This window comes from Mastigoproctus giganteus, chromosome 5 (assembly GCF_048544385.1).
Source record: "Mastigoproctus giganteus isolate SK-2022 chromosome 5, ASM4854438v1, whole genome shotgun sequence".
NCBI classification, from domain to species: Eukaryota; Metazoa; Arthropoda; class Arachnida; order Uropygi; family Thelyphonidae; genus Mastigoproctus; species Mastigoproctus giganteus.
The window spans coordinates 126735197-126759858 of record NC_143579.1 but is presented as its reverse complement, the minus strand read 5'-3'; the positions used below and the strand labels follow the sequence as shown (position 1 = coordinate 126759858).

At 39.2% G+C, this 24662-nt stretch overlaps 2 protein-coding genes across 2 annotated transcripts in view; one reads left to right on the top strand and one right to left on the bottom strand.

Moving 5' to 3' along the window:
• The window catches only part of LOC150085693 (uncharacterized), a 211519-nt gene extending 203506 nt beyond the window's left edge, over positions 1 to 8013 (bottom strand). Inside the window, exon 1 of the mRNA XM_090373453.1 lies at positions 7993 to 8013. The gene's annotated coding sequence lies outside the window, so the exon portion shown is untranslated. The remainder of the gene's footprint in view (positions 1 to 7992) is intronic.
• Positions 1 to 21512, top strand: part of LOC150085692 (uncharacterized) — a 158613-nt gene extending 137101 nt beyond the window's left edge. The window contains exon 4 of the mRNA XM_090373455.1: positions 20975 to 21512. Within this exon, the coding sequence (XP_090229581.1) occupies positions 20975 to 21102 (128 nt within the window). The 3' untranslated portion in view covers positions 21103 to 21512. The remainder of the gene's footprint in view (positions 1 to 20974) is intronic.
• Positions 21513 to 24662: the final 3150 nt, after the last annotated feature.

Genomic DNA, 24662 nt, shown 5'->3' with positions numbered 1-24662 from the left:
TTTTATAAACGGAATTTGAGTCGAAGATCTGATTCAATATTGATGGAAGTTCTATATTTATTTTTCATTGCAGTCATCGCTGAAAATCCATGCTCACACTAGTAAGTCGAATTAAATGTCCCCTATTACTATACAGGGTGTCTCAAAAATATTGGTACAAACGTTTAGGGGAGGTAGGTAACATCTAAAGGAATGCGAATCGCATAGGAACTCATAATCGGAAACGTCACCGTAAGTCGGTAGACGGCGCTGTTCATCATTTCGCGAGAGGGAAAATTTCTGGTTTACTCATTCAAGCAGTAGTCGCCGCACGAAGGGCATGCATCGATATACGAACTGTGAGCTGGTAGACATGCACCTAGCGTATGGATTAGCAGAGGGCAATGGACGAGCCGCTCAACGAATTTATGGAGAACGCTTTCCAGACAGACATGTACCGGACCACCGTTTGTTTGCGCGTGTGCATCAAAATTTGTGCGATTATGGGTCATTTAGAGGTAACAGGAGTAGTGCGGGCAGACCACGTTCGACGCGAACTCCCGCCATGGAAGAAAGTGTGTTGAATGCCGTCCAGAATAATCCTACTACCAGCACACGTGCCGGTGCCTCTGCCTTAGGAGTGTCTCGTTGCAGTGTACAGCGTGTCTGGCACCACGATTCCTTACACCCCTTTCATCTCCACAGGGTTCAGTTACTGCTCCCCCAAGACCATCCTGCACGTGTGGCTTTTGCGCAGTGGTTTCTCCAAGAAAGTGTTCAAGACTTGAATTTTCCAGCCTATGTTTTGTTCACGGATGAGGCTTATATCACTCGGGAAGGCTTATTCAATCAGCACAATGCTCATGTGTGTGGGCTAACGACAACCCACACGGTGTGCGCCCCCATGCGGCACAACATCGCTTCGCAATAAATGTGTGGGCAGGTATGGTCGGTGACGGCTTAGTCGGCCCATACCTGTTACCATCCCGCATGAACTGCGTTAAAAATCGAATCTTTCTTGAACAAGTTCTACCAGGGTTACTTGACCATGTTCCAGCAAATCTGAGACGCAACATTTGGTTTCAAAATGACGGGGCGCCTGCCCATTATGAAAGATGTGTTCGTGACCAGGCGTTTTGGGCGTCGATGGATTGGCCGTGGTGGACCCGTTGCCTGGCCCCCACACTCACCTGATTTATCGAGCCTTGATTTCTTTCTGTGGGGGCCCTCAAATCTATCATGTATGAATCGCCTGTGGAGACGGAAATGGATCTCGTGGCGAGACTCGTCTGCGCTGCTGCTGTCAAAGAAACTCCAGGTGTGTTCGACTGTGTCCGCCAATCCATGCCGTGTCGGTGTCACGCATGCATCGCGTCTCATGGTGGAACCTTCGAGCATCTGTTGTAACATCATGAAATGCATCCATCTCGTACTCCATTGTTAATATTATGTCAAATAAATGTTTGCCACTAATTACTCTCTTGTGTCATTTCTGCTTCTTGTGCCTCTGCTACTACTTTCCCGTGACGTTTCCTATGCGATTCACAATCCTTTAGATGTTACTTACCTCCCCTAAATGTTTGTACCAATATTTTTGAGACACCCTTTATAATAATAAGGCCATACATGTGGGCCGTGATTATTTTGAAGGAATGTAATCAAAAACTACATAATAATAAACTTAACTTTCTTTGGCAGTATTTATTTGTTAAAGAAGGTTAGGTTACATTAAATTCAATGAAATGCTGATTTTATAAACAGAGTCTGAGTCGAAGATCTGATTCAATATTCATCGAAGTTCTATATTTATTTTTTTTATTATTATTATTATCAGTTTATTTAACAAACACCCCTGTACAGAAATTTCCTAGGAGGGTGGCGCATACATACATCACTTATTAGAGTGTAACATAGGATTAAATATCAGGAAATACATAAGATAGAGGAAGAATTACATACAGACATCATGCATTCACAGAAAATTACAAAACAATATATGTACATAGAAAAATTACAAAATTACAAAACAATGTACATACATAGAAAAATGACATCGTCATTTACACTATGAATTGGTCCTCATTTTTTATTCTCTGAACAAAAGGAATACCCTCAGTCCTATAAGAATCTTTTGGAATATAATATATCGTTCATTTAAGATTTTTATCAGTTCGAGGGCACTTGAAGTCTCTCTTCAATTACGTTCTTCATCATATCTGTAGTTTCGTGTACAGATCCGCTGCAATGAGCTTCCTGTAAGTTTTCTCGTGGCAGTACCTGTCCGGGTCTATTTTGAGGTCTCTAAGCAGCTCCAGAGTATTGGCAGGAAACATCCGCTTTAATCCGTCCGTGTGGTGGAGAGCGCTTCGGAGACTATGAGGGTTGTGGAGGCAGGCTCCAGGGCGGGGCCTAACTACAAGATTTTCAATTTGAGGGGCATCTAAACTTCCAGTGAGAAGTTGTGCTAGAGTGCAGATGTTACGAATTGTGATCATCTGAATCCACGGAGCTGTGTTAAAGTTTGCGTACAGTATGGATTTCGAAATTGTGAAGGGCTTCCCGGCGATCCTATTTAACCACCGGAGCAACCAGTATTCCAGGCTGAGAAATTTCCTGATATAAGTATTTGGAGCTGAGGACCAAATTGTCGAAGCATATAAGGATACAGGAACGATACATCTTTGGATATATTGGGTCAGTAGCTGCTGGTTTCGAATCCCAGTTATTTCCTGTCTTACAGCCCATATGGCAGCGAAAGTTTTTGTTCTCGTGTTCTGAAAGTGCCTTTGGAAGGTAAGGCCCTCGTCCCACGTCACTCCTAGGTCGGTGTATGAGTTGACTTTCTTAATCTGTGCTCCATTAATAGATAATTTGATTTCATTTTTTATCTTCTTATTAGTTATTGTCAGTTGTGCTGACTTGTCTGAGTTTAGCCACAAACCGATTTTGCGTAGGTATGTCTCCAGTTCATACAGCTTAGCGTTGGCATTGAAATTGACGCCGGACACCTGAGATCCTTCGTTAGAAACAACAAAATACTTAATATCATCGGCGTAGGAAATAAAATTCTGATTTCGCGCCAGAAAAGGCTCTAGGGCGGCAGCAAACAGCAAAGCTGATAAAACTCCTCCCTGAGGGATGCCCCAAGTGAGGGTGTATTCTGCACGGAATTCTTGGTGTTGTACAATGAGGTGCCTTGGCTTCAAAATGGTCTTGATGATCTGCAATAGTTTGCCCTCAATGCGGAAATATACTTTCAATATGTTTTCAAGTGCAGGTAGTGCCACATTATCGAAAGCTGCCTTTATGTCAAGGAATATGATGTCAATTTGGGCTTTTTCATTTAATGCGTGCTGAATTCTGAAGAGAGTCTCCAACAGATTAGTAGTAGTGGATCGTCTCGGTACTACGGTATAGAGGTGGGGTGGCCTGTGCGCGAAACACTGTTGGGTTAAAGCAGGAAGGATGGCTTTCTCAAAAAGCTTTAAAAGAGAACAACTGATGGATATAGGCCGAAAGTCTGAAGAAGCCTTATGATTCTTCTTTTTTGGCACCGGTCGCACAAAGTAGTGATTCCATCTCTCGGGGAGGATTCCATCTCTCAAGATGTTTTGGAAAATGTGCAACAGCACATCAACAATATAGGCACTGCATATTTTTAAAATAAAGATAGGAAACCTGTCGGGGCCAATCGTAGATTTGGTAGGCAAGGAATTGATGGCATTGATGAGATCTTCTCTAGAAATCGTGACTGTGGATAAAGCATTCTCACAAACGCCTCCTCTCACTAAAATATGTTGTGCCATATTCTCCAGCTGATATCCTTGGACATTTTTTGCTTTACCTCATTGCAGTCATCGCTGAAAATCCATCCTCACACAAGTAAGTCGAATTAAATGGCAATAAACTTTCAATGCCTGCCTAAAATTTAAAAAGTTTACTCTCCCATGAGGGAAATTGTAGGTGGTGTCATTCACAGCACCGTACCGGTAGCTCACACTTCGCATACCGATACCGGTTCACGTGCCGGTGGTTGGGAACCTCTGTCTTAGCGCAAAACCAGTGACGTATAACTTAACCCTTCAGTAGTCGCGTGACCTCTCGTAACAGTTTTAGTCATGTGGATGACTATTATCCTTCAATTTAAAATTCATTTTTTAACTGGTGGATTATATTTTGTTCCTTGTAATTTCATATTAAGTGTTCTTATTGATCTGTTCAGAGACAAACTGTTTTTAAGTTTCTGGAAGAAAAGGACGCTCATAATCGTAATCATCTGATGTTCAACGTTTATAGAATGCAGTATTTGTATTGAGCATTGATGATGAATATTTTCTCCATGATGATAGATATATTGAACGGTTCTACTGATTTTGATTATTCTGTCAATCGGTAGATTACTATTATTTATGCAGTATAAGGTTCATCGTGGAATTCAACATTAATAGAATATTTATTAGTATTTCATTTGTGTTAAATATTGAATAAAGATATTGATTTCCATGATACGCGTATACTGAATATTTTGAAGAAATATTTCTTTGGCAAAATAATAATATTGCATTGTAGTAACCCCTGGCTTGTAGCTGTGGAGGGTATTGTGTACGGCATGTGCGTTGTGTATGCAATAAAGAGTTCTTCTTCTTCTTCTGTAGTTTAGTTCATCATCTGTACACTCATTTATCTATTGTAACAATTATGCTTCACTCTCAACACTGAAATCACTTATTTTAATTCTTTTAGAACACAACAGGGGAAAAATCTATTTACAAAAATAAAGTAAGAGCAAATTCATAATTTCCTCTTATTTTAATTTTCAATATCAAAACTGTGTTCAATTTCACTTTTCAATTTCAAAGTGCATTGTGAAATTGAATTTTCAAATTTAATTTCACGTTGCACTCTAAAATCTAAGCGAAAACTGAAATCGTAACAACGACAGAACAAAATAACTGTGGGAATCAGCAGAGAACCAGAATGCAGCAATGTGAAATTGAGAGTAGAATTATAATTCTGATTAGTCACATGGATGACTGTTGTTCTCAGGCTAATTTTGGTGCAAATTACTCAGAAAACTAACTGCCGCCTGACCTTGATTCATACAGAAACAATAAATTAACTTAATATATGTAGGAAAGTACTAAGAGCGGTACAGCCGCAAGTACAATCTTTATTGCCACCAATTTAGAATTCAATGGATGACTACTGTCATCGTGCATGTTCTTTTTGTCATGTGGTCTGTTTGTTGGAAGAAAAGCACACACAAGTTACCGGGAGATAAAACAAGTCAACCCTCGCCCAAGACGGACTAACTCGCCACATTGCAACAAAAGCCCATAAAATTCCTATGTCGCTGACCGAATTCTTACTGAGGAAAGGTGATAATAAACTTTGTGCTACTGCTCAGTGAATACACTGAAAGGACAGAATTCATGAGATACAGTACTTGGTTCCTGGGCAATGCGACGTAGTCGCCCCTCTCGCTTGTGGACGAACCCACCGCTTGGCAAGTACATTGGTACACTGCATTCACGTAGACGGTAATTCGATATCAGTATGGATAAACGTCGTGAGTTAACAGACTTTGAAAGAAGGATGATAGTAGGTGCTCGACGCATGGCTCACTCTATCACGGAGGTGGCACAGAAATTGCACTATCCCCGTTTGACAGCATCAAGAGTGTATCGGGAACATGCCATTTCCGGAATAACATCTTATCCCGGCAGCGCTGTGGGCGGAGAAAGGTGGTGGATGAACGTGGCCGTCGACGTCTGTCTCGCATTGTTTCAGCCAACCGGATAGCGACAGTGGCACAAATCACCGCGGACTTCAACGAGGGAGGTGCCAGAAACGCCTCCACCAAGACCATCAGGCGATCATTAGCCGCAATAGGTTATGAGAGCTGTCGACCCACCAGAGTCCCATTGCTAACACCACGACACAGGACTCTACGCCTCAACTGGGCGAAAGAACATTGGCACTGGACCTTGGATGATTGGCGACGGGTCTCCTGGTCCGATGAGCCCGTTTCCAGTTAATTCGAACGGACGGGAGGGTGAGCATCTGGCGGAACCCGCATGAAGCTATGCACCTGCCATGCCAACAAGGAACTGTTCAGACAGGTGGACGGTCGGTAATGGTCTGGGGCGTGTCCAACTGGAACAAGTTGGGATCTCTGGTACGTCTAGACGCATATCTGAATGATCCAAGTTACGTGTCCATCCTTGAAGACCATCTGCATCCCTTCATGATCATGGTGACCCACAGAGCAATGGACTCTTCCAGCAGGACAGTGCGCCTCCCAACAGAGTCGTGTTGACTAGAACATGGTTCGAAGAGCATTCCGCAGATTTTACCACCATGGAATGGTCTCCCATTGGGATGCTGTGGAAAGGTCCGTTCGAGCTTTGGATTCTCCTTGAAGGAATGCGACGATATTATGGACAGTGGTGCAGCAAGGACGGATGGAAATAGCCGTGGAACGCTTGTGTAAACTAGTGAACTCAATGCCTTGCCGTGTGACTGCCCTTATGCATGCGGAAAGTGGGCCTACCCGTTACTGCAGTCTCGGCATTGTCAGAAAAAAGTTTTGCCACGGAGTTATTGCTCAGGTGGATCACAAAAAAAAAAAAAAAGTGCTGACGAAATCAGAACTTGGGGGAGAATAATTAGAAGTTGCCATCCAAAATCATCAGTGAAATTGCCATCCAAAACCATCCAATTTCAGACAACGCATGCGGTGCATGCGTTGTCGGAAACAGCATTACCTCGCATCTCAACAGAACAGGTCGTTTCTGCGTATCGAATCTGTGAATTCTTTTTAAAAGGGTAAATGTAATATGATATTTCTAATTGAACCTTCACATGAAAATAATCACTATCCATTTATCCATTTCTTTTCAAGGCACACATCTCTTATTTTCTCTTTTCCTTTTAGCAGCTAACAGTAAAGCTCTATACAGAGTATTTTGCACATAAAATGCATATCCAACAGCATTCAAATTGACTCAAAATGTTATCGTCAAAAGATATTTCTAAAGAATACTTAAATTTATTCCAATTAATTCTTTTATACCCAAATCTTACATGATCAAATGCCAAATTACTATCTACATGACTGCTTGACCCCTAGGGAAACCCCACGTTGGCCACCACCACCACCACAGGGAGGTGAGCCAGGCTGCCACTATACTTTGGCTGATCTCCGCCAGGGTTGCCTGAGCTTCCTGACGGAGACCAAAAAAGAAAACAGGCGTATAGAAGAAGAGAGGATTGAAATGGGAACGAATTTGGGTGAATTGAGAGGCACGAATTAATCCACCCTAGTTTAGGCAAAGTAAGGGAAAGGGTGAGGGTTTAAAAAGTCACAGGGGACAGGCGCCCCTGTGTAATTGCCATTGGCATTGTACTTGTAATCCCGCACTGTGGTGAGTGACAGCAATCCTAGATCGGTGCCAGCAGTATATTCTACCCATTTCGGGTTTGCAATAACTTTTAAATCCAGCCCTCAGAGGAATGCCAGCATCCCCACCTTGGATGGTGCCTGCAATAAATCCTACCCTATTCGGCTTAGCATGGTCCTGTGCGTTGTTCTGGAGGGGGATTGAGAGTTATCCCACACCTGTTTGGGTTAGTTCTTGAGCTCTGAGTTCTGTAATCTTAGGCAGCGTGCCAGCCCTCGGCGTGAAACACGCTCGTTTAGTTTACCTTAATTCAACTACACAGAGGTTGCGTGCCGCCGGATAAAACGCGGCAGGAGTTCCACTGCGGGAAACACGCTCGTGTAAAAGATCCCTTAAAAGACACTACAAGGGACACGTTATTAACTCTAATTGCGCAGCTGTCTTTCATGAACAGTGCATTTTAATTGGCATTCATTTTGAGGATTTAAAAAGAAAGAGAATAAACAATGAATTTGTTCAATACTGTATTCATTATGGTTACAACAGCTAACTTAAAATTAAAAAAATACCTGAACTAAGTGTACTGTAAACAACAAAGAAAGTTACTTACCTTAACGAAAGACGATTACAGTTGACATAAATCATTTCACGTATTCAAAGCGTAAAATTCTCTGAACTAATTACGACTAAGCTGGCAATGAAACGAAGAACTTTCTCATCGACACCCAAAAGAACACTCTGGAACAATAACACAGCGATCACAACAACAGACGCTCGTTGTGATTAAAAAGGGTATTGAAGAAAGATAACGTTTAGCAATAAAATGCTGTATTTTGAAGACAGCGCAAGGGGTGGTAGGATGATCTCGCCCACGTGCTGAATAAAATCTCACTCGTCAAAACGCAGGTAGAAATGGGTCAGAAGTACGAATTTAATTATTACGCTACCTGAAATGCAAGGTAAACTAACAGCCCTTGGACACGGTCAACTCCATCTGAAGTGTACAGGAAACAGTGGACCTTTCAGATGGTCCTCAGTGAGTGGCCCCACTGTCGCCATTGAGTAAGCGCTTTTCGAATAAATTTCTCGCAGCCAGTTGTTCGGCACGAATGGTAGACACTCAATAAAAGACTATTTTCACGGAATGAACACTGGTGAAAGACGACCACAATCGGGAAGCACTCAATTATTATTATTATTTATTTACTCCTGAAACTGTGGCATCAGAGTGTGCTGCTGCACCACAGCACTCTGATGCCACGTGATAAACCAAACAACGATTTCTATCCTTTCCATACCGTGTGAAGTGCGAACTATTACCATAAAAACGGAATATAAAAACATAAACACTTGGCTTTTTTTTATTCGTAGTTTTTATTACACAATTTTTAAGAAAACTTCCCGAGAAATGCTAAATCTTTCCTTTCTGAATTCCAAATTTCGTCCGTTCTGCCAGAGATCATTCGCGTAGTTGGCTACTTTTAAGAACAAATTTCACAAGAATCCACCAGATGGACAGGCTGTTCCGAACTCGACACTTCAACTCATAAAGGACTTCATAATTGGCTGTTCCTATTACACTAAAAGCGAAGTGCATCGACAAGAAATCTTCAGCCTGCTTATTAACAGTTCGTCTGACGAAGAGCAACGCATGTCAACAGAATGAAGAATCCAATCAGGAGTGGAAACAGCAGATAATCCAGACCAGTGGCCAAAAATCAAGTGAATCCACTGTAACTTGTTGCCGCTAGCCATCAGGGCCGTGAAGGGATTTTCTGTATATTTTCAGCAAAACAAAATATTATTTATTATTTGATATGTACATCTTGACATGGCTACGTCGGTCTGTCACTTTGTCGAGTATGCCTCTGGACAAACCTGCGACCATTGGCCTGTTTGACTTTATATTGCCTGTCTGTATTTTATGGACTTTTGACCAAGAGCTAATAAACGGAATTTATATATATATATATATATATATATATATATATATATATATATATATATATATATATACTTAACTTATTTTTAAATTGTGGTACTACTTGGGAGTGTCAGGTTTGTAGCGACCCCAACTGACCCGCTAGTTATATTTAAAACTAGCCCCGGTGTGGATAGCCTTACAAATAAAAATATAAGATACATATAAAAGCAACAAAATTAATAATGCAATTTTAAAAAAAGCTGGAGAAATTGGCAAAAGTTAGTGAAAATTAATGAAAAAAATTAAAATTAACATTCTTCCTCATGGTCTCCTGCCTCCCTTAACATGGCTCGTTTTGTAGGTTTTTGGAATGTCTTTAGGGATTGGACAACTTCTGATCATCGTGCTTTAGTATTTTCTGTTAATTCTTTTTCTTATAGTCATCAACAACCCTTAAATAAAAACATCCGATTATACCTCTGCTACTCCTCAGGGGCTTTGAGCAGCCATACTGGAGGAATGTATTATACATACCCGTTTCTGTAATCTCTGTACCAGTTTTGCTAGGTTAATTACTTGCTGTATATTTTGGAATTATAAGAGTAATCTTATTGAATCTTATTATATATATATATATATAATAACTGTAAGTAAATAAATAAAGAATGGAAATCTATTGGAAAGTTTTGCCCATTGGAAAAGAAATATATTAGGTATTATGGACCAGGGACACTGCTTATGCAAACGAACCCTATGACCATAATGTATAAATAGTGATATATTGGGGATGTCTGGGGGGGGGGTTGTTGCTATCGAGTCTTCTGGTGTTCATGAGAAGTTGGTAAGTTGAAGGGCAGGAATTGGGGGAGGTGGGGTGGGGTTACTATGGGGAACTGGAGGAGGTGAGTAGCAGGTGGAATAAAATAAAATGGAATAAGGTGGAGGCAACTAAAATGAAATGGGGTATCATATTGCCGTATAAATTAACCCCAAGGGCTCACATCTGGTGAGTATGGGCTTGGCACACCCAGGATCCTGAGCCGGATATCATCATTCTTCTCTTTCTTGGTGATTCCTTTCTAATTCTGACTCTCTCTCTCAGGGTAACTTGGGGAATTCTTTTTTTTGGCTGGTGCAGCATAAGCCTCGGAGCATAAGAATGTCCTTTTCACCATATGGATAATAATAATAATAATAATAATAATAACTCAATTTCAATGTCTTAGTTATACGGCCATGTGATATACTATTTTATTTTAGTTGCTTTGACTTTATTATATTTTATTTAATTTTATGTTATTTTATTTTGCCTCATTTGTTGTTCATTTCTGCTGGTTCTTTGTAGTTGTTTTGGCACATTTCTTTTGGTTCTTGTTTTCTGGCTTATTGACTTCTCATGTGTACCGTAGATTCGGTGGTGACAAATTTCTCCTCTGCGCTATCAATATATCACTATTATATACTATCGGGCTTTGCCCCCTACTCACTGCACTCGCTTCTTTTGATAAAATAAAATAAAACGCTTACAGAAGCTTTTGACCCTGTGTGTGTCTCTCTTCCTCAGCTATGAATACATAAATATGTTGCTATATCTATTCGGTGTAGATACACCGTAGACGGCTCTTGGGGATGAACTGCAGTCGTGGTGTGAAAGGCTTCATTTCATCTGTATCTCATATTGTGCTCATCCTTCACAACGAGTTACCATGTATTACACTAACTCGAATAAGTAACGCTTCACTAATAGAGAAGACTATTGTTACTTATTCTCGGTGGGCACCACCACCACCCAGACGGCACCGTTTCAAAGCTAGTTGGCTTTTCATGGGTGGGTGGGTGCCTTTCACATTGCGATCGTGGTTTTTCTTTGGGAGTTGTCTGTGGTGTATCTGCACTGATAGTATATAGATATAGAATCTTCAACTCCTAAAATATTATGACTTGTTGCATTTAGTTTATTTAAATAAATACACTACATATGGAAATCAAGAATGGTACCGCATGGTCATGTTAGATAAGCATAGCGCGTGACCACGCTTAAACATTGTTTTACCACAGTAAAAATAAGTTTCTGTTATGTATTTTTTTATTTGTTACGCATTACCACGCAAACCGCATCTCTCTTCTCCCATTGGCTGAATAAATATCATTAGGAGGAAAATTATTTTAATGTATAGAAAGATATATTATATATATGTGATTTCCACATTAACCAACAGTTGCTCATAAAAGACTGCTGTACAGATTGGAGCAATATGGCATTAAGGGCAAGTTGCTGTTATGGATAAAGGGATGACTGAGTGTGAGAAGACAGAGAGTGGTAATCAATGAACACTGCTCTCCGTAGACTTATGTTATTAGTGGAGTCCACCAGGGTTCAATGATAGGCCAATTGTTGTTTTCTGTATTCATCAGTGATATTGATAAAGGTATATCAGGCTTAATGTACAACTTTGCTGACAATACGAAAATTTGCAGGGTTGTTAATAACAGTCATCATCATCATTTTCTTCAGCCATTTTCAATCTTCTGCAGGATGAAAGCCTCTCCAGCAACTTTCCAGTTCCTTCTGTTTTGTGCAATGGCCATCCATTTACTACCCACAAACTCATGAATTTCATCTACCCATCTCCGCTGTTGTCTTCCAGGTTTTCTTCTAGCTCCTCTTGGATACCATTCTGTTATTTTCTTAGTCCATCTGTCATCATGTCTTCGAGCTATGTGTCCTGCCCAAGACCATTTTAGTTCTTTAGTTTTGATAAGAATGTCCTTTACTTGAGTTTGCTGCCTAATCCATGTGTTTCTCTTCTTACCTAACAGTCAGATTCCCAATATAATTCGTTCCATTCTTCGCTGTGTAGTTCTTAGCTTCTCTTCCATTCTTTTGGTGAGTGCCCAAGTTTCACTTCCATAAGTCATGGTGGGGAGTATACATTGGTTCATTATTTTACGTTTCAGACAAACTGGGATATTGCTCTTCAGTATGTGACTATATTTCCTGAATGCTATCCATCCAAAATTTATTCTTCTCTTGACTTCCAGCCATTTATCATTATTACAGCTAATAACTTGTCCCAGTTAAGTATAGGACTTCACCTTTTCAATTACTGCTCCTTCAATCATTATATCCCCTTCTGTGGCATACTTGTTCATCATTACTTTTGTTTTAGCCATATTCATATTTAGTCCAAAATCCTTACTAACTGTGCATAACTGATTAAGATTTTCCTCTAATTCTTTGGGATCGCGGCTTATGACCACAATGTCATCTGCAAATCGTAAATGGTTTAGGTACTCTCCGTTCACATTGACTCCTTTCTGCGACCAGTCTAGTCTAATCTTCTGAAAGTTTCCTCGAGGGCAGCAGTAAACAGCTTCGGAGATATTGTGTCTCCTTGTCGAACTCCTTTCTCAGTTTTAAATTTGCTACTGTCTTTGTCTAGTCTAATAAAGGAGGCAGCGTTCTCATATACAGTATTTTCTTCAAAATCATACTGTATGGGATGTCTATGGCTTGTCTTTCCGGTGCCCGAAACATTGCTTTATGCTGTATGGAGTCAAATATCTTTTGATATTTGACTCCATACAGATGCCAAATGCCACAAATGCCAGGCATAATGGTGTTTTATATTCATTTGCTTTCTCCATTAGCTGTGATATTACGTGAAGGTGATCCATAGTTGAGCATCCTGTCTTAAAGCCAGCTTGCTCTTTCGGTTGATTCTCATCAAGTATTCTTTCTAATCTGTTAGTAATGACCCTTGTGAACAACTTGTAGATGTGGAATAACAAGCTGATTGGTCTATAATTTCCAATTTCTGATTTATCTCCTTTCTTATGCAGCAAAACTATGATTGCATTATTCCACTCCTTAGGCGTCACACTTTTTCTAATGCACTTTGTGAAGAGTCTTGCCAGTTTTTGTGTTATGTCTCTTCCTCCCAATTTTAAAAACTCTACAGGAACTTCATCTTCCCCCGGAGCTTTCTGGTTTTTCATTTTCTTCAATGCATGTTCAACCTGATCAGGAAGAATATCGAGTATGTCGTATGTGTTGCTAATTTGCGATCCATCTTCTCCACTGCTGGCATCATTCCCTCGCTCCTTGTATAATTCTCTATAGTAGTCTTTTGTTATTTGAATTATGCCTTCTCTGCTATTTATAAGTACACTATTCTTCAGTCTCTGCTATTTATAAATACACTATTCTTCAGTCTCTGCTATTTATAAATACACTATTCTTCAGTCTCTGCTATTTATAAGTACACTATTATCGCTATTCTTCAGTTTCAGTATCATTTGTCTTTCTGTATTACTGCTCATGGCTGCTGATTTAAGTCCTTTGTTTTCCCTTAATGCTTGTTCTACTTTTCTTGTGTATAATCTTCTTATGTCCTCTCTGCGTCTCTTTCTAATCGCTTTGCATAACTCAGTAAGGCCGCCGTAGCCTAGTGGTCAGGCGCGCGGGTGCATAAGTACACGTGCCTTGAGTGACCGGGGTTCAAGCCCGTGACTGCTGAATACGGTGCTGTTTCTTGTATTCTGTCTATCTTGTCAACTCCTCTGACCCTTTGGTCGTCCCGGAGTATAAACAGAAAATTTATTTATACTCAATTTTCTCCTTGTCAGTGTTTATCTTGCTCTTCATTTGTCGCGTTTGATTCATCATAACAAGTGTTTCTTGACTAATTTTTTCTTCTTTGGATTTCTTTTTACCTATAGGTTTCTTGGGCTTTATCACTTTCAGAAAGTTGTAATATTCCTCGTCGATATCTTAGTCCTGAACAGTCTGCAGAAGCTCAAACTTGTTAAGTTCCAGTACATACTGCTTTTTCTCTTCTTCTGTTATCTCAAATACCTTTGTATTATTTACTTGAGTCAGTTTTTCCCTTTCCGTTCCTACATCTATATAAAGTGTACATCTTACCATTCTGTGATCACTTCCAACATTTACCTTATTCATGACGGTAACATCATTCACGATATATCTTCTGTTAGTGAGGAAGAAGTCGATTTCATTAGTTGTTAATCCATTTGGACTCTTCCATGTCCACTTTCTGTTCACCCTTTTCTTGAAAAAAATGTTCATTACTGACAATCCTTGAGATTCTGCAAATTCCACAAGTCTTTCACCTCTTTTATTTCTTTCACCCATTCCAAAATTTCCTATAGTTTCCCTTTCAGCGCTGTTTTGTCTTTTTCCAACCTTAGCATTGAAGTCCCCCATAATAATAGTGTAGTGGGTTTTCTGCTCATCTAGAAGACTCCTCAATTTCGGTGTACATTTCTTCAACCTCTTCGTCACCTTGGCTCGATGTTGGTGCATAAATCATTATAACCTTTAGCTTGTACCTCTTAGAAATCTTGAGTATTAGTCTTGACACCCCTGGTGATGTACTTTTGAATTCCAAAATGTTGTTTTTTAAATCTTTATGGGCCAGAAATCCAACTCCACCTTCATTCCTTTCACTGTTTCCATTGGTGTACTGCAGATTTCCACTTGATAAACTTATAAAGTGATTTATTTCTTCTTCTTCTTGTTTCAGCCAAACCGATGATATTCCAATTCACATTTTCTAGTTCCTTTTCCAGCTCTAATATCTTGTCTTCACCGATGAGCGATCTTACGTTGTAACGGGCCAAGTTCAGTTTCCGTGCATGGCAGCCTGGTCTTATCCAGAGTTTCTTAGCACTCTCTGCTAAGAATAAGTTAATAACAGTACACTACTGCAACAGGATCTAGAAAAGTTGAGCAGTTAGGCTAAGAGGTGGCAATCAAAGTTTAACATTGACAAATGCAAAGTACTACATATGGGTAGCAGTAACCCCAGAGCAACATACCAAACTGTGCTGTATTACACTCAGGATAATGGAGAATGAAAAAGACCTGGGGGGTTATTGTGCAGTCAGATATGAAGGTTTCTGTGCAGTCAGATATGAAGGTTTCTGTGCAGTGCAGGCAGGCTGACAGAACAGCTCATGGGGTCTTGGGCGCCTCCGTAGCCAGGTGGGAAGGAGCACACGCTTCTTGATTAGACCGGGGTTCGAACCGGTCACCACCAAATAAGGAGGATGCGGAAAGGTCAAGGGAATGACCACCGCATATTTTTCCGGAGCAATATGGCCTTAGTTGCTAATGCTCCTAAAAACCAAATAACAAACAAACAAACAAACAATCATGGGGTCTTGTTAATGATATACAGAAAATTTTCTAGCAGGGATTAGGATGTGATTTTCCCCTTGTATAAGGCGATGGTCAGGCCACACCTTGAGTATTGCATACAGGTCTGGAGGCCTCATTTTAGGAACATCACCTTCCTCCGGAGCTTTCTGATTTTTCATTTTCTTCAATGCATGTTCAACCTCATCAGGAAGAATATCGAGTATGTCGTATCTCATTTTAGGGCTACTGGAACGAGTACAGAGAAGGGCAACGAGATTGGCGAGGGGAACAAATGGTTGCTCTATCCAAGAAATCTGGAGATTAGGCACCTGCAAGGTGGTCTGATTGAGGTGTATAAGGCCTTGAATGATTTGAGCAAGCTGATATGATTCTTACTCTTGCTCAGATTACATACCCGAGGGGTCATAAATTCAAATTGACGAAAAACAGTTGCAGAATAGATGTGCAGAAATTTGCCTTTAGGCAGTGGGTGATTGATTGCTGGAACAAACTTCCATCCGTCGTTGTGGAGATTGATATCTTAAAGAAATTCAAGGAAAAACTAGAGAAACTGTTGGCGCGAATGGATGGGTGAAATGGGAATTTTTTTTTTTTTTTTTTTTTTGTTTTTGGCTGAACAGTTTAAGCATGCTTTCTTGCATTGTATGCCTCTTCTAATGCTAATATATATAAATAAATAAATAAATTTTCATTTACTGCAAATATAACAAGCCCATCACAGCACATGGCTAGGGGCAGATAATAATACAAAGGAAATAACATAAAAAATCGAATACACAGCAGGTTTCATATAAACACTAGGAATTATACTTATGAATTAAAAAAGAATTTGCAGAATAGGACATTTGGCTTTCAGTTGCAGTTACTGGGTTGGAGGAAGGATGCTGTTTTTATATTTAATCCCAGAGGCTCACATCTGGTGAGTATGGGCTTGGCACACCCAGGGTCCTGAGCTGGATATCATCATTCTTCTCTTTCTTGGTGATTCACTTCTACTTTTGCCTCTCTCTCTCTCTCAGGGTAACTCGGGAACTTTTTTTTTGCTGGTGCAGCATAAACCTCAGGCTTCCTTGCACCATATGGCTATTAATTGGGTAAGTTGGGTAAACTCTATTGCAGAATTTTCGGCTTACAAAGTGATGGATTGAGTTCCATTCGTAGATAAGAATATCATTAAATCCAAAAATTAGTGGAATTCTAGCCTAACAATTTTGTTTAAACAAAAACAAACTCTCCGCGACAAAAGGAACGCCTTTAATGATATATAAGACAAAAATAACTATTCAAGGACTACAGTGATATTTAACAGAGAGAGAGAGAGAGATCTAAATTAACAACTGCAAAAAGGCACTTTCCAAGGAAAAGCTACCTCATAACACTCGTAACAGCCAAATTGCTACTTACCAGGGTCTCAATAAGAAAGCTTGGATGGATCAAATCAACAAATTCTCAAACGTCCATCATGACTTCCAAGTCATGGATGTTGATTGGGTTCCGTTTGTTGATAACGAGATAGAATCTGCCATTATCATTAAAGAAACGCTAATACGGAGCAGCAGCAACTCCCTGAGAACCATTAAAACAATTGGAGTCGATCGGTAGACTACTTCATGAAGTGTGTATCTAACTTGTTGAATTCTAACTGAACCCTTGCAAGATGGGTTCAGTTAGAATTCAACAGTTTGCATTTGAAGTTAACGGGCACATGCCATCAAATAAATCGACGAAAAAGAAGTGTTTGTTACCACTTCGCCTATTCGATACATGTTTAAAATATTGTTAGCAACTTACAACGATTTCGCGTCTATTTCTGGAATTTATTTAATTTTTTTTGTTTAAATTCAGGATCTGTATACATGCTGCTTCTCCAAAAGGTCTGGGACGCAGGAAGTGTCTTCTTTTCCCCAAATTTGTCCATGTTTATAAGTAACAATATTGTTTAAAATAACCGAGGAAACAACTTTTAATTACATTCTACGTAAGGGAAAGTTCCCACATGGCCCAGTGTTAAAAATAGTTACTGTGGCTGCAGATTCGAGACTGCCTTACGCACCGCAACCTGAACACATCGCACGCAAATTTCTCAGCCAGAAAAGGATAATCAAAGAAGGACGAAGCGCGAATGTTGCAATTAGCGGCGCCAACTCCATTTGGGGAAACAACCCCCCACCCACCACTCTGCCATATTATACAACCCATTTTACTAAATATAGATAGAAATGTTCTATTTATAATTTTAAATAACTAATTGCATCTCAGAATGCATCGGGTCCGCCAAACGTTCTTTTAAAAATTATTAATTTTGAAAGAAAGTTACGCAACTGGGGAGGGGGATTCTTCATTTGCCCATTTTGCCGCTTTGGATAAATTCGTACGTGCTTGTTCGACCGCTACCACATCTAGATGATCAAGTCATGTTTCACAACGCCGCGGAATAATTGGTGGGGGGTAATAACCCCGATACAATAAATGTAGCGATGGTGAAGATAGGGAATTGAGGAAAGGAAAGAAAAGGGAAAACATTTGCAGTTAAACTCAACGACAGAATTAGTTTAAAAATAAGCCATTATTCACTTTATTTTATTTAGAAAAATACATTACGGGTTATGTAAGAAATACATTTTTATTTTGTTTAGGAAAAAAATAAGTAGAAAAATGTAAAGTAAATAAGGGTTACAAAATGTACATTAAAATTCCGTATGGCTTCGTGTTTACAGTAATTTAATCGTATTAAATTACTGATTTAAATTAAATTATGATTTCACATATCCTAATAATTTTTAGGTTATTTAATTTAATTAGGTTAAATAATTTTTAGTTATAATTATTCTTTAATAGGAAGAAGAAAAGGAACAGTTAATATTTTTTTTATCCTCCAATGTGAAAGTATTTTTTTTCGGAAGCATATTCATTGTTATTCTCTCCGATACTGTATTAGGCACGCGTTTAAAATTGACATGACTCTATTTAATGTCTTACGTTTACATTATTTATATTATGTTTTTACATCTGTCACTAGCACTAGCTTTCATTATTCATATATATTTACTGATGTAAATTTTTTCGTTGTTAGTGCTTTAATATTCATTGAAATGAACTTCTCCATACTTGCTCAACCACAGTATACTTCTCTGAAATCCAGAAAACGTTGAAATATGGCACCTCCCAATCTCAGGTGCGGGATTTTGAAGAGATTAGTGTGTTTTTATTGGCAAGGAGTTCTTGAAGTAAATTCAGTACAATTACAATGACTTTCAATTACCAACTGTAGACACTCTAGCGATTATCTTACATATATAAATTCTTCCTGCCACTGACCACTATGAAGGATTTTTTTTTTTTTTTTTTTTGTGGTAACTGTAAAAGGTACATATTAAAATAATGACAAGTATAGATAAAGGCAAAAAAAATAATGCATGTTGTACAGCCTGAAAATGCTGGAATAACTCCAGAGATAACCGTATTCAATCCGAGTGAAAGGATGAAGAGGCCTTTAGAAATTCCTCTTTATGACAGCTCTCAAACCCAGATCTCTCCAAACGAATAACCAATTGTAAAATCTTACACTGTCATCGAGAACGGCAGCAAAGAGTGTCACTAAAACCATTACCGATGATTTGAAGCGCGGTATAGATCTATCATAATGTTTGTTTTACTTTCAGCGAAGTCAAAGATTTTTTGAGCTTCGATTAAAACCAAACGAATGAGATGATTGTGGTTATTCGATTTCCAAATGACTTCGTCTTGTATTCGTTTTGGTCCTACGGTATTTCTGTCTGTGGTCGTTTTGATCGTACAGCATATTTCAGCGGAGATTTTGGCAATAGCCAAAATCTCCGCTGCAAAGCTAGGCGCTTGACAGAAGAAAGAGAGGCATTTGACCTGGAACCGTATTTTGCATTCAGAGACATTCATGTTTCTCCAGTCAGGACATATCGTAATGTGGGCTGCCTTAGAAAGCTCTATTTTTGCTTATGATATCTTTAAAAAACGATAAATGCAAACTGAAATTACAAAACTATAAGGACAATACTTTAATGATTTTGCTTGGAAAATTAAGTTACTGTACGACAATAAATTCGATCTACATAAATAGCGAGTGAACATGAGTCATTCTATTAACACAGTTTTAAACTTAAAAATTACTTTTGAAAAACTGAAAGACTTTAGCATTTAGACATGCATTCTATTGTTTTAGTGATCTATATACCTCTTCAAAAAATTATTTCGGTTAAATGAGCCATTCTTCGACGGCTATTTTCACTTCAGCGTCCATATTGAAATGAAGCCCTTTGAAGCTTTTTCAACTGTCCAAAAACATGAAATTCATATGGACACAATCAATCAATCTCGATCTGAAAGAAGGATGATTTAGTGCCTCCCCGCACATCTCTAGAAGGAAAGCCCGAATCAGGTGTGCAACCTGTAAAAGTTCTTCATCAAATGAAATAGGATGATTCCTCCTGTTAGTTGTGTAGCGCCTCCGTAGCCAGGTGGGCAGGAGCAGCAGTGCGTAGCACACGCTTCTTGATTAGACCGGGGTTTGAGCCCGTGCCCACCAAATACGGAGGATGCGGAAACGTCAGCGAATGACCACCGCATATCCCCGGAGCAATATGGCCTTAGTTGCTAATGCTCCTAAAAACCAAACAATAACAACCTGTTAGTTGTCTTGGCGCTTGAGGCTGAGTAGCAGACGGTTCCATATCGCTGTCTACTTCCCAGTTAATGCTGGCATCAAATTTTTCGAAGTCTAACAGACCACGGTAGTCTAAGGAAACGACTACCATAAATTTTCCCTGCACAAATCTAGAATGTGTTTTCTCTCTCTCTCTCTCTCTCTCTTTGATACTGGGGATGTTTCCAGTGCACATTGGAAAGTTTAGATTTCTGTTTAGATTTCTTGTGGTTCTTTTCCTTCAATAGATAAGAAATTAATCACTGCAAGCTGATCTGTTTTGTAAGTATACACGAAAACTTATACATACACCATAAAAAAAAAAGCAAACGAAAGTGAAGCAGAGACGTTGTTATGGGCTAACACCTTGATGTTATCTCTGGTTTAAGAGGAAGCGTGCATGTTCTAAGCCCATCTCATAAGAACCGACATGCGTGGAACATGTTTTGTAGGTCTTCAAAATGGTAAAAAGATTTTACCAAGAATTTTATAACTCCAAAATAATCTAGAAATTATTCTAAGAGCTATAACATTTTTTTAAGAATTATCTACGAGGTGAAAATGAGCACTTAAGACGAAAGCAACTGAACTTCCCCTCTAAGGAAATGTATTTTTAAGGGATATATTTCAATTTGATCAAAGAAGGAGGTTCGATGTTAAATATATTATTATCAAAATAATATTCTTTTACCTAATACATGCCTGGATTGGTATTAGTCTAAGGTTCACAGTCAATGCAACATTGTGGTTTTCTGTTGTATATGTTGTGTATAAACGTAATTTAACAACTTTTACTTTTATTTCAGTCAAGGATCAGTCGGAATTCTTCTGCTGTCAAGAAGACGGGTGTAACGGAGCGATGAAAGCAGAATCGTTGTTCGCCGCCATTGCAGTAATCCTGATTATCGCCGCTGTCCTATTAATCAATCAATAGCACTTCACCAATTTTCACGTGTTCGTAGAAGACATCTGAAGTGAAACTTGGGAGAATATCTTCAGACTGGAAGGGCGTGTTGTGCAGTGTATTGAGATTCGTATGTTTACTCGTGTATCTGCAGGCTTCATTACAATTCGCACTGGATCGAGAATTTTATAAAAACATTCTTAAAATTACCCTGTTTTTCCAGGTTAGGCAAACATAGTATCGCGTTAAGCTCGTCACTCGTGCTGTTGGCATTTCACTGAAATTAATGATTACTATTGGCATTTAGATCCGCAATCCGATTGTTTTAAATTATAAATGTAACTTCGTTTGCTTAGTTTAGGAAGAAATTAAGGAAATCACTTTACGTTTATGTAATAATTACACAATATGTTCCAAGTGACAAATTTATTCTTACAACTTTCACGGAGAAACAAAAGACTCATCCATACTATACTATGTAAATACAATTTGCAGTCCGAAATTGTAGATGTGAATTGCTTTAGTGTGTGCTTCATAACAATAACGAAGATGAGTAACGACCTTTAGTTGTAAAAATAATCAACTCGTAGATCCTCAGTGTCTTCCTACTTCGTATTGCACGGCATGTGCGAGTTTCAGTTGTGATCACCAGGTGTTTTTTAAACTTTTCAGGAAATGACGTCTCAGTTGCTTAGACATTTTTATTTTGATGCTGTGTATGTAGATAGATAAAAAATATTTTATAAATTAAAAATATTTGCATGTATTAAATTAATAAACCGTTATTTTTACTTTACAACAAAGCCATTACAAACTGCTGGCAGATTTTGAAGTTATGGCAAAATAGTGGTACAAGAATATGTCGATATTACTTTTCTCCCGTTTACTTATTTCATGTACGTCTTGCCAATATGCAAGAGAATCGGGCATTCGACAGGTCAAACGAAGCCTCCTTTCAAATCGAAGTAGATTCAAGAGGAGAAGGCATCCTATCAATGAATGGAAAGCAGCTGAACGGCTCTTTCTAAATAAGGTAACGCGATTTTTTACTTTTTGTGCTTTCGTCAACTTTATAGCAAACAACAGGTTTAATCCCTCGCTTTTTTTTTTTTTTTTTTTTGTATGTAAACTCCAAACACGAGAGGTATTAGAACCTATAGTACTTAGTACCGTGCTTGGGTTGGAGGTTGAGAAGACGAAAGAAGATATTTGTTGACATTGGACTTGAACTTCTGTAGACTGTAATTTTCAGAAAATACGTATGAAGGAAGGTTGTTCCAGAAAACGGCAGTTCAATGAATAAATAAGGAAGATGAAAAGTTGGTTCTGCGAGTTTAAAGTTGGACAGTAAATGGTTCTTGGCTGGTGGCAGCACGTGTTCGGGCTGTTTTGAAAGAGAGAGCGGGAAATATAGAATCCAGTTCAGAAAAGCAGTGCCCATGGAAATATCTGTAGAAGAGGCATGCAGCAGAAACAGAACGACTATGAGACAGAGTGGAGAGACTCTGTTAGAGATGAGTCATTAATTAACCTAACTGCCCTCTCTCTTCTGAATAGAATCCAGAAGCCTGAGAGAAATTTTGGGGGCACCGCCCCAGATGTGGGAACAATATTCAATGGTAGGGCGGATTTGAGATTAGTACACAGTGAACTGCTGTTTGGAAGAAAAGTAACGACCAGAAATCGGAGTGCCACCAAAGATAAGCATAGGAGCAGAAGAATCCTTTTTGCGAGATATAAGACAAGACTGAGTTTTAGCAGGATCGAAATCAACTAAGCTGTCTTTGCCCCACTGGGGAATTACCTGGAGATCGGCATTTAAAGAATTGGTAGCAGATTTTGGAGAAGTTGAAGCTGATTGAGCAGGGCAAGGTTTCTCAAAATGGAAAGTGGAATGCAATGTGCTATCACCTCAAAACTATGGATAGGATTTCCAGTCAATGGAAGAAGGCCATTAATATACAAGAGAACACCGGCATTAGTGGAGAAGTTAGAAGACAGAGAGCCATCTACCATCACCCTCAGTGAGCGATCAGAGAGAAAACTGGATAAGCAATTACTAAAAACAGTTGGCAAACCATAAGATGGAAGCTTGTTTAAAAGACCTTTAGGCCAAACACGATCGAAAGCCTTTGAGATGTTAAGAGCAACTGCTTGTGTTTCACCGAACTTTTCCATTGAATTAGTCCATAAATGGGTAACATAAACCAGAATATCACCAGTGGATCGACACTGACGGAATTCATACTAGAGATCGTTGATCAGACGGAAGGTTTCTAGGTAGTTTAAGAGTTGGCGGTTAATTGATTTCTCCATTACTTTAGAAAGAATAGAAGTAATTGCAATGGTACGATAATTGGATGGGAGGGATTTGTCACCCTTTTTAGGAACTGGATAGATATGAGCAAATTTTAAAGCAGAAGGAAAAACATCTTTGGAATGAGAAAGTGAAAACAGGCTGCAAAGAGCAGGAGCAAGTTCAGGAGAACAGGTTTTGAGAACAAGTAGAGAAGTACCATCGGGACCTGGAGCTTTCTTAGCATCAAGATTCGTTAAAATCCTTCTGACATCCTTTTTACGAAATAGCACAGGAGGCATTGAATGGAGCTTGTTGGGAATGTTGGGAGGTGTTTTACCAAGATCATTAATACATGAGTTGGAAGAAAAATGGGATGCTAGTAGGTCAGCTTTATCCTTGGCTGAAGTGACAACAGAACCATTTGATTTGGACAGACGTGGGAGCAGAGATGGGCAAAAGTTGCGGCCAATAGCTTTGGCAAGAGACCAGAATGCTCGGCTACCATTAGGGCAAGAAGCAAGTTTTCTACTCTTAGCCTGTTCTAAATCTAGTTTGGAATGATTAATAACTGCTTTACAATTGTTGGGAGCTTTGGTGTAGGCAGAAAATGAAACTGAAGAATTAGAAACAAGCCAATTACGATATGCAACGTTCTTTTCTTGAACAGCCTTAGCAAATTTATTAGAAAACCAAGGTTTAGATAAAGGACGAGATTTTAAAGTGGAATGTGGGATAAAGGATTCCATTCCTGCACAATCTGAGCAAATGTTGACATCAGAAGTTTTGAAACAGTAATCCGACCAAGGAAAAGAAAAAAAGAAATCTCGCAGGTCATTCCATTTTGAATTCTTGTAATGTCAAACAATAGGAGATTGGGAATAGCCATGAGATAAATGCTCCATTGGAGAAGAGACAATCAACAAGTTGTGATCTGAGGTGCCTATTAGGGCCTCTCACTTCGACCGTGTACTTAGAAGGGTTGTTTTTGAGAAAAAGATCAAGCGTGTTGGCTATATGGTTAGGATTGTCCGGTATTCTTGTAGCTAAATGAACAATCTATGCAAGGTCATTAGTAATTCAAAAGCCCTCAGCATCTCGACCAGCTGGGTTGGTGTGACTAGAAAACGGAAGCCAGCTGGAGTTGTGAACATTAAAATCACCAAGGAAAATTACCTCACTGTTAGGAAAGTTGGACTCCAGAAAGTCAAGTTGCAAAGAGAGGAAGTCAAAGAGCTCCAAGCGATTCGTGGAGTTGGGAGAACGGTAGAGACAACAGTTGAATTTGACACAA